General features: G+C 33.4%; 1 protein-coding gene across 1 annotated transcript; it reads right to left on the bottom strand.

The window, feature by feature from the left end:
* Positions 1-549: 549 nt before the first annotated feature.
* LOC143074201 (uncharacterized) lies at positions 550-1,837 on the bottom strand. Its single transcript, XM_076249751.1, has one exon. The coding sequence runs from the start codon at positions 1,835-1,837 to the stop codon at positions 620-622; it is 1,218 nt and encodes a 405-aa protein (XP_076105866.1). The 3' UTR covers positions 550-619.
* Between the last annotated feature and the right edge of the window lie 9,689 nt (positions 1,838-11,526).

The following is an 11,526-nucleotide window of genomic DNA, read 5'->3' as shown; positions in this document are numbered from 1 at the left end:
ACTTTCATAATTTTGGTAAAAAGCCTTGGTGCCATAGCTATACCATTTGGTAAGCAGGAATATTGAAAATATTTCTCTTTCCAAACAAATCTTAAATATTTCTTATGCTGTTCAGCAATGTTAACAGAATAATAAGCATGTCTTAGGTCTACACTTGACATGTATGCGTTTTCTTTAATCAAATTTAAAGTGCTTTCGAAAGAATCCATTTTGAAATGTTGATATTCAATGTGTTTATTTAATTCTTTCAAATTAAGTATCATTCTGTATTCGCCATTCTTTTTTGGTCTTACAAAAATTGGGGAAATAAATTCGTTTATTTCATATTCAACTTCTTGAATTACATTCATTTTTAATAATTTTTCAATTTCAATATCAACAATTTTTTCTTCCCTTAAATTGAATTTAGAATTTCTAATTGACATTTTATTTTGTATAGGAAGTTTATTGTCTATAAATTCTATATAACAGTACTGAACCGCATCTAAAATATATTTATCAGATGTAAATTTTCTCCATTCATCAACAAACAATTTCAATCTTCCTGCTTGAAAATCATTTGTGTTTATACTCACAACATCTAATTCCTGTACTTGTTGTGAGTCAAACGGGAGTTTTTTTACTCAGATTTGTCAATTGACCTTGAGGCACTACCACGACCTCTTCCGCCTCTGCCTCTACCACGGCGTCTGTTCCATGAGGATCTCCATCCACCACGGAAACCACCTCTAAACTGGTTATAACCATTACCAACTGAAAGGCGATTTGAAATCTTACTACATTCTCCAATGTCTTTGACTGTTTTAGAGACATCTCCACCAAATAACCATTTATTGAAAGGTTGTGTTTTATTAAACAGGTGACTATATTCACCTTTTACATCAGGTTTCATGAGTTCTCCCCTACCTAAGCATATTTCTTTATTTGCATGACCAAATAAAGCAATAGAGTCCATGCAGTCATCAAGAATACCTTCCAACTCAGGTTTGTTTTGAGTATCTTCTTTACCTAGAATTGTGTCTAGTCTATTCACTACTTTGGACAGATAAGTTGCCCCTCTGACTACAGTAGTCTGACATTGTCTCATTCTATTGTCATTAGTTCTAGTTCTGGGCCATAACAGGTCCCATACTAACTGATCAGTTTGAACTGGTACAAGTCCTTCACAATTGTCAGGCCGATTACTCTTTTCATCTTTCATAAGTTCTCTGTATTTCTCTTCAAAAATACCATTTCTGAAAATATCTGTGATATTATCTGCTAGATGTTCATCTAGTTTATCACCACATCTCTCACCAGATCTAAATCTTTTATTCATACTAGAAAACCTGGACTCTTCGCTATTTGAGACAGTTTTCTGTTTTTTTTTACAAGGGGGTTCATTACCGGTATCTTGACCGTCATCAGGTTCATGGACCTCGTCCATATCTTCATCTACATCACCTATATTATCATACTCATCACCATATTCATCATTATACAAAACGTCTATACGTTTGTTCATATCTTCCAACCTTTTCTTAGTTGAAGATTGTTCATTTCTCATGTTAGTAAGCATATTAATAATCACATTATTATTGCTATCTGAAGTACTAGCCGACACCTCGTGTCCCTTGTTTACCACAGTCTTTCCTTTAGCGTCCTTGTTATTAACCTTTGGACCGCTACCTGTACTACTTTTACTGGCAATAGGTTCTGAGCATTTTCTTTTAGCGGGACCTTTACCCTTCCCTTCATGTGCTATTTCATCTTCATCTAACCTTATAAGTAAATCATCTTCAAAAGAAGATTTAGGAGTTTTATCTCCTTTCTCTTTATGCACCATGGCGTCCGCCATCTTTGTCAAGTAGTAAATTAATCTCGTTTCACAAACGAAATAATTAAGATTTTTACTTGCGTAAAAAATCTCTATTTAAAGATATATACTTTTATTTAATATAAATAAAATATATGTACAAGTCAATCACATTGACTTAATATATCTTTAATGAAATCTTTAGTTAGAGGTTGCGCATCGAGACAAACCACGTCCGCTCGATAGCAAAGTCAGCAACACATTGAGGTTGCAGTTGCGCAGTACTATCTCATCTAATACCGGAAGTGTTATGACGTAATAGAATTAGCTATTATCATTACGTTGAGGAGTTGTCGTCTGCCAGTGGAGTAGCATGGAGATGTAATAAAAATTGAATTGAAGAACAGTTTATTCGTCACTCGTTACTTGTGCTTACCATAGTCCCCCAGCCATGTACACGATACTGCTATATATAAATGGGATGATATCTGTGTTCTTTTCTTTATTTGATCCAAATGCAATGTGATTACTTGCATGCAAGCCGATCAATGTCCAATATGTATTGTCTGGAATAGTTCTATCGATATTTTGGATGCTTTTAATTCCCTTGTCACAAGTTCTTTTACTATCTTGACGGATAACATCTAGGTTTTTGGTGTTTGTTGTCAACCCGTCTTGTCGTCTTCACTTTTTAATGATATTTTCTGTAACTCCACTCAGGACGAACATTTTCAGCTTCTCATTTAACGATATTTCTTTAATCTAAACCCAGGATGAAGATGGTTGCTTTTTAGACGTTAATTCGTTTGTCCATAATTTTTCAGAGCGCCCCCTCCCAATCCAACCCTTTTTCTATGTGACTTGTGTAAAGCAACTTTTTATAAAATATTTAATTTTGCATTAAGACCAATGAGGAAGGGGAACACCATATGAAACTTAAGACAAAATATAAGAACACGCTACTAAGAGCGGCAAAATAGGTGCACGTGCAGGCAAGAAAACACATTAAAAAAGGGAAAATATTAAATATATATAACATTAAGGCAGACGACTAACAGTACCCACTTCAACCAAGACAATGAGTAGTTTCATGTGCTTTCGAAATGTAAGTGTATTTTGCATGCGGCGTCTGTTACCTTATCCAAAAGTCTAAAAGAAAAAAACATCAGAACTGGTGTAAGAAATCAGAATTAGTATACATTTTGATTTTGACGGTCAGTTTTTTTATAGTTTGTTTTATAAGTAGTGTTTGATCGACTGCAAACCATATTTGATTTATTTAAAACAAATGTTTCGTGGCATGCTGTGGTTTTATTGTGTTTGATTGACGGCAAAATTATTTTATTAAAACAAACGGTTCGGTTTTATCAATGTCAAAGGTGAATTGCTTCAAACAGCTTACAATCGCCGTGTTAACAAAATGTCATGACCACCCGTTTACGATGCAATCATACACGTAATATTTCAAACTTTGACGAGATAATCTTTATTAAATAGCCATGACCGTGAAATGATTACTACATCATCTTTCTTTATGGTGTAGTTTTATGATGTATATTGGTATCATACAACAAAAGAAGCTATATAATATTTCAGAAAGTATAACTTAATCAAAAGTTTAATTCGAGTATCGGTATCAGGGTGGTATGTACTATAGAAGTCTTAATAGATTATGCACCTGTGGTTTAATTAGAAGATGATAAATTTTCTGTATCGGTATAATATAGAACTTTGCGCATTCCACGGAGCAGGTTAGACGACCTTTGTGAAATTTAAGAAATCTTCATTAAAGAGAAATTTTAATGCGAATTGTCAAATTTGATATCTGTGTTAATTTTAGGTGAAGAAAAGTACATTTTAAATTAGATACCTGCCTACAATTTATAAGTGATTGGAATAAAAAAAAAGGGGGGGAGGGCTACGTTTTTATTTTTTCCACTTTACATCCAAAGCCTTTAAAATGATATGTGGATAATCTTTATAATTGCATCTTATTTTAAAACAGTGTAACCCTACTCAATATTTGCCATCCTATTTTTTCTACATCGAGCTTATTCAAATGTATTTGTCACAATCACTTATTGAATTTGAGGTCAGTTTAGAACAAAATGATGAGAGGCACTTAAAACAAGCATTAACTAACCGAACTAATCAATTGATTAACAACGAAGTACGTTTATGATGGAGTCAGCCTCTCATATCCGAGGGACGTGAGCCCCGAACATATGAGAGTACTACATCTGATATACATAGAAGTAATATATAACTATTTAATATTAAACTATCTCTTGTTCTTAATAGAGCAATTAGTTTTTATAAAACAAGAAAAAAAAGAAAAAAAAACAATATCTAAAATTTTCCAGATGCAGTAACACTTTCAGAAGATGTTATGTATTTCTGGATTTGGAATGAAATCTTAATTGCGTCTATTTTTCTATTATGAAAAAAATTATATGACAAAATGAAACTCAATACTACATGTATATTTTTGGGGATTTATTTGGGAAATTTGAACGTTTTGCTGATAAATGACTACACTATTATGTAAATGGTAAGACGTATTGTACACTTAGTCTAGTAACCACACATAATGCAAATCCATCTTGGTTGACCATAATTCTGCGTAATACTATTTTTATTTGGGGATTTTAAAGGTACATTTGTACATAAATCATTGCAAATTATTGCATGCCTATTTCATTGTTATGCATTTTTGTTTTGTGTAGATCAAACAATAGCTCATAATTAAAAAAAAAATAAACAACAGTCTACATAAATCTTTGTAAATAGTTGTAGGTCTTTACATGTGTTTCACCATCTGTGTTGTGTATTTATGTTTATGTACACCAAGCAATAGCTCATATTTTTAAAAAGAACCAGCAATCGAAATTTAATTCCAAATTAAACTAATGTGTTTTACAGTATTTGTGATGACGTATATTGTATGTCCCACTCCCGAGACCATTATTAATGAATTGTATTCTTATTTGTTAATTGTTGTTTGCCACTTAGCCTTCCGGGTATAAATGTTATATAGTGCATTACCTTGTGACAAATAAGTACAAATTCAGAAGATTTTTTACATTATCCTAGATTGTGCCATCATCGACCTTGCGTAACATGACGGGTGCCATCAATGACGCAGGATATTTTTACACTACCGGAGCAACTGATATCAGCCACGAGTGGTATAAGTAGTCGAAATACTATATCACTAGCCTGTCAACACAGAGGTTGTGAGTTCGAATCCTGCAAGTGTCAGGTGCACTCGACTCCAACATTAAATGACTTTAAATGTTTGTTTCTACCATATCGATGGTTGGCTCTGGCCATTACGGGTTCATCCACCAATAAAAACTGTTTACCACGAAAAAGCGAAATACTTCCGAAATTGGTGTTAATACCGCAGTCCCAACCAAAATAACTAGTGTGAAACCATTGAACGGGAAAACCAACAGTCTAATCTATATAAAAACGAGAAGCATGGTTGAGCCGTTTGCGAAAATGGACAAGAAGTACTAATTGCACACAAACAAACAAAACTTGGAGAGATTTAATATATTTTATGTGAAAATGACAATGAGAATGATGGTCGTAGTATGAACGTAGTCGGGTCGTAAGAAGAGCGTGATGAGGACGGCAAGGGCGTGCTTGAATCGTACTATGTTTTACCCTGAGCGATAGCGAGGGGTAAAATATCAGCATATTTAAATTCATACTTTTTTTGTCATAAAGGGCCAACCCGTGGTAAAATCACGATATATTCAAGCCCCCATGAATAATTTCTTAAATAGAGTCACGCCTCCTTCGCTAGGCTCTCGGTACGATGGTACAGCGACCTTTATGATATTTCTACTACCTTAGTGCGCTCTCACTACGCTTCTACTACGACCTGATTTCGCCACGACCGCACCACGATTGTTTTGAACATGTTCAAAGTTGGCCACGCTCGTCACGATCTTGAAGACCTCACCACGACCGTGATACAACCTTACTGCGATCTACTCGTTTGCGTTTTTTTTTTTTTCACCATCGTAGTGCGATCATGACCTAGTGGGACTGCGGTATTAACACCAATCATTCTATTGAATATACACGTGGTATCTGGTGTCTCTTTTTACAGTGAAGTGTGCTATATTTTGAAAAGTGTGTCAAATTTTATAAAAACAACCTTCTAGCACCAACTCAAAAATAATGTTATAGTATATAATCAGTTTATTGTCATTTGAGGAATATTTTTATTATATTTTGTTTCATTGTGTTTTTCTAAAATTCTTGATCCTATTTTGTTTTCATTTTCCTGCGTATGCTTTTTACGCCCTCAAAATAAAGTCTCTAATTAATAGATTGGAAAGATACATGATTTGGTTTTAGGAAAACATGCATTCTCCAAAATAAGTACTGCAGTCTATTGTTGAGTATCAAATGGCGATAACAACGATCACTGATAATATCCAATCATGCTATATAAACTGTAGAGATCATTTGAAGAGTTTAACTCTATCTAGTAGAAGAATTATAAATATTTAAAGACGGGCAAAATATAAATCCATGGTATTACACCTTAAGTTTGCAGAAAGTTCGGGATATCAAAAAGGCAAAACGAAAGAAAAAGTTGAAGAAAACAGACGTGATCGACCTAAAGTAAAAAGACAAGCAACCAACAATGGACAAAGCATACGCGAAAAACTAAAAATTGATCATCATGAAGCCGACAAAAAGCAGGGCGTGACCTCAAGTTTTGCCCCGGAAGTGCAATATGTTCTTGCTTCACTAGAACAAGTTAGCATCGTCTTCTGCAGAGTAAACGACCTTGAATATAGGTCAGTATTGTTATTTATAGAACCTTGTCCTATTGTGAGGCTATCAATTAACATAACAGTTAATATAAATATTGCAGTGATCGATCATAACCTAAGCTAATCGTGAACTTGTCTGATCTTATGATCTCAGCTTTTTGGCGTGTACGTACAGATGAGGCAGCAATTTATAAAACAGCGTAAAACCACAAAATACATCTATAGCTATTTCTATATGTCTTTTTATATAATAAAATAGAGAACGGAAAAGAGGAATGGTTTAAAGAGACAACAACCAGACCAAAATAATGCAAACAGCCAAAGCCGGGCCACAATGGGTCTTTAACACATCTTGAATGAAGTTTGCGAAAGAGTTTTGATGACGTGAATTTTATCAGGAATTATTCAAATATCCTCTTTTGCGATATGTTAGAGACTGAATCATATTTATTTTTGATTTGTGTAGTTTCTGGATGGGATTTACAATAAAGAGAAAGACTGGCAAACATAGAGCGAATAATGGTGCAATATTATAACTGAGGAAAATAAAAGAATCTGATTAAAGCAATAAATGGTGTATCATATCATATCATATCATAGAATAAAGAAATACTTCATTTACAGATGAATTAAAAGTAAAATACATTTCATGCAAATTTACGTTTTTTTTCAAAAGATAAAGAAAACAGCACCAAGAAAATAACTAAGAATACAGCAAAGAAGAATTATCATCCAGGATCTATAATGAGGCATATTTAAAAAAATATCCTATGGCTTTATTAATTCATGATAAAAATGATTAAAACGGTTCAAATACTTTTTATTAATTGAAACTACAAGTAGCTTGTATGCATCTTAAAAGAATGTTTAATATTCATCAATTAAAATTTTGAAAATACAGACATGTATTATGTATCTGATATAGATCAAAAGGTCAATGCAACCTCCTCAAATTAAACACATATTTTTATAAATAATTCAACAAAGGTGGTATTATCATGTATACATTTCATAAGAAATACTTATCAGAACGGAAGTATGCTCTCAGACATGCTTCCGACTAATTTACTGATGTTGGCATACATTTTACATAACATCTGCATGTCTATGAGAGAGATGTCTATTTTACGACTTCTCTTTCATCCTAATTACGACTTTGTTCCTTTAATGCTTGCAATGTGTTATCGAGTGTTTCAGTCAACGTAGATGACGATTTCGTGCATTTTGTTTGCAGAAATCTTAAGTAATGGATTTCCAATGATATCAACATATGTAACGGGTTTTGCTTATGAACTTAATGTTCGTATCCGTTTTCACAGAATCTGAGATACTCCAATATCAATCTTTTGATTAACTTAAAAACCTAACTACAACTTGGAGGCTTTTCTTAAAACTACAAGACCAACTTTTAAACTTTGAAAGAAATAACACTATTTACACAAATAACTTTGCATCAAAAAGTAGTCTGTAAACTATAACCTCAATTTAACCTTGATTCTTTCACTGACTCCGAGGTCCCAACTGATTTGACAAACAATTATATTATAACCATTCAACCACTATTAAATAAGAACACGTTCCTGAAACACCTAGTTCTGAGACACCCGGTCTCTAAGACATCTAGTCCTAAAACGACTAGTCTCTGAAGCACCTAGTCTCCGGAGCACTGAAGTCACCAGACTTTTACAAACCACCTGTTCGAGGGACTGCGACCATTCACGAGGGAAATTACAGTATTGGAACAACCCGGTAGCTTGCAACAATCGTAAAGACTTTAAAAACCGCCTGCTTCAAAACCACAACGCTTTCAACTCAACTAGGTTTACAAACTTACTTTCCAGCTTCAAATTCTAATTCTTTAATTTCTGGTATTCTTTTAATGGTTATTATTCGTCGACAGCCAAATAATAAATGACAAACTTACAACAAATGGAAGTTTATAACGACCTTGACTGTCTATACAGCCCTTGCACGGTCGGTCACATAAACTTACACGATGAATCGGTGGCTTTATATACCTAGAGCGCGGACCTCGAAGAGAGCACTCTAGCAACAATTAACGCGTTTCATAACAACCAAGGATAAAAGAATGATTTTATATGTATTTTTCGTTAACGCATTGTTCAAACGGGTAATTTATTATAGATAACAATTCAACAATAAATTACAAATTTAGTCTTATGCCTAAACTGCATTTTTGTCACAATATGGCAAACGTGAAAAAATATGGCAAAATATGGCAAAAATTGTACTCCCTCAAACCACATTAAACTAGTAAGAAATGTTCTCCTTAAACCACTTTGCATACTCGCTACCACTTCACGCATCATTTCCTTCGTTTAATAACACTATAACTTGTAAATAAATCTTTTTGAATTAAGTGGTTCTACATGTAAATGTAAAGTAAATCAAAGTACAAAACATGTATTAAATCGACGAAAAAAAATTATACTTGAGAAACCAGTACACATCTTTCATGTCGCATGTCAGGAGCAGGATGTGCTTACCCGTCAGAAGCATCTGAGATCGCCCTCCGTTTTTGGTGGGATTCGTGTTGCAGTCTTTAGTATTCCATGTTGTGTTTTTGGTGGGATTCGTGTTGCAGTGTTTAGTATTCCATGTTGTGTTTTTGATGGGATTCGTGTTGCAGAGTTTAGTTTCCATGTTGTGTTTTTGTGCTGTTATTTGTCTTTTTGTCGTTCTTCCCATGGTATTGCCAGTATGTTTCGACTTATGAGCTTGATTTTTCTTTTTGGTATCTTTGGCCTCTATTTCAAATGTTGATGAACATGTACTTAAAAAAAGTTTGTTCTAAAGAATTGCTAGCTTATCAAACGACTATAAACACTTGCAAACATGTGTACAAAAGACAGCTATGACAACCAAATGAACTCCAATAAACCTGGACTATAATAGAGGGCATAAGAATACAGAACAGAAAGCGTCTTAGTTTATATGTGGTATGTGAGGACAGATATAGTCTCTTTGAGTACTACAACAACAGCATTATGAAACAGACAAGTCATATATAATTGCTTACATTCACTTCATTTGAACTCTGCTTGATAGTTGTCTCATTTGAATAGAATAGAATAGAATATTTTTTATTTTCCAAATTACAGATATAAACAATCTTTCCTTATTTTCATAAGAGGGATTTTTATTTATGATGTTCACATAGGTTTGTTTAATACCGAGTATGAGTAATACTATCATTACAAGAAACATTTTCCAAAGAAAATGATCAATCAAAGACGTGCGCAGTTTAATATTGTAGTGTTTTTTTATGCTGATCTTGCTTCAAACATTATAATGATCAGTAACATACACGTCTGTCGTTCATGTACAGTATACAATGCTACACATATTCTTCAAACCCAAAGGAATTATCAAGCATTGACCATGTCTACGTACGGAAAAGCTGTACGTGGACAGAAACGCTGTGAAATCAACCTTCTCATCTCTTACTCGAAATTATATTTAAATTAACACTCTGATTGGAAGTTTATAATCAGTTAAAATATATAACGTGACGGTACCCAAATTGCACCTATTTTGACAGTTTTTTCAACTACGTTTTTTTTATGATCAAGACAAAAATTTCCATTTTGTGTTTATTTTGTAGCCGTATCCTTCTTTATTATATAGGTACACCAATTTGATTTTCAATTCATATGGAATCATAGAAAATTTGGTCTGAACTAACCTCCAAACCATCAATGATTCTGTAATGAGGAGTACCCAAATTGCATCCATGCTTAAATTCGCATCGTCAAAAGTCGACTAACAAAGCTTTTCTTTATTTTTTTCAAATATTTTGAACAATTGGATATTTGTCGTTGCTTACTCTTCTTTTTTTTTAAGAAATGGATACTTGTAACATATTGTATTTGCTAATTTTAAAAAGATGACGTTTTGATGACGTCGCATGGCGACGTTTTGGTACATTTTGCTTTTTCAGTATTACACTTCATCTGTTGATAAATACTGTGAATGTTTTGTGTATATCTAAATATTTTTACATATTTTGAAAGACATGCACAGTATCAAATCATAAAAACACAAATTGTTTAGTCTCTAGGAGATCTTGTAAGATTTCCGCTGCTATTTTTGCTAAATAGGTGCAATTTGGGTACTCCTTGCAATTTGGGTACCGTTACGTTATATGAAAGTAATTGAATTCAACCATAAGTTTGCTCAATACTGAGTATTCGTGTATCATCAACTGAAATTGTTCAAAGAAACATTTTGCAAAATAACTGATCAATCAAAGTATGGCGTTGATAAACATATTATAGTTTTTATATATTCTGTTTTAACTTTCTTGCGAGTTTTTCACGGATAGCAAGATGGAACACATTTCTTTATGAATTATCGACAGATATCAGCTATTAAATCATTCTTATGGAAACACGGGATAATAGTACAACAACACGCGGAAATCTAAAAATAAATTGAAAATGTCAAGTTGTTCAACGAATAAATGTAATTTTGCCGTTCGAATACTCTTTTGTTATGTTTCACATAGTTTCATATCGTGGCCTTTTACTGTTTACTTCTGTATACGGTATGGTTTTCATTATTGTTAAAGGTTGTATGGTGACATGTATCTGGCCACACCATTTCCTGTGGTGTTGGTCGGTCACCAGAAACATAATCTCCCTTTTTATACGTCTTAAAAAACAGCGAGAACACGTGACTGGACTATGGTGCTATATTTCTCCTCGTCTTAAGACAGACACATGACACATAAGGATATCCGAGCACACTACTCTATTGTTGTCTTTTTAAATTTTTAATGTTAATATCAAGTACTAGTATTGTTTTTCTTCGATACAAATATGTTCCAAGTACCACATTAAGCAGCTTCCTAACTTCCCGAATTGTTAAAATTATGACACCTAAACATATGCAAATGAAATACTTGAGATT

Source organism: Mytilus galloprovincialis, chromosome 5 (assembly GCF_965363235.1).
Source record: "Mytilus galloprovincialis chromosome 5, xbMytGall1.hap1.1, whole genome shotgun sequence".
Taxonomy (NCBI): Eukaryota; Metazoa; Mollusca; class Bivalvia; order Mytilida; family Mytilidae; genus Mytilus; species Mytilus galloprovincialis.
Note: the sequence above shows the minus strand (reverse complement) of the source record. Positions and strands in the feature narration are given on the sequence as shown.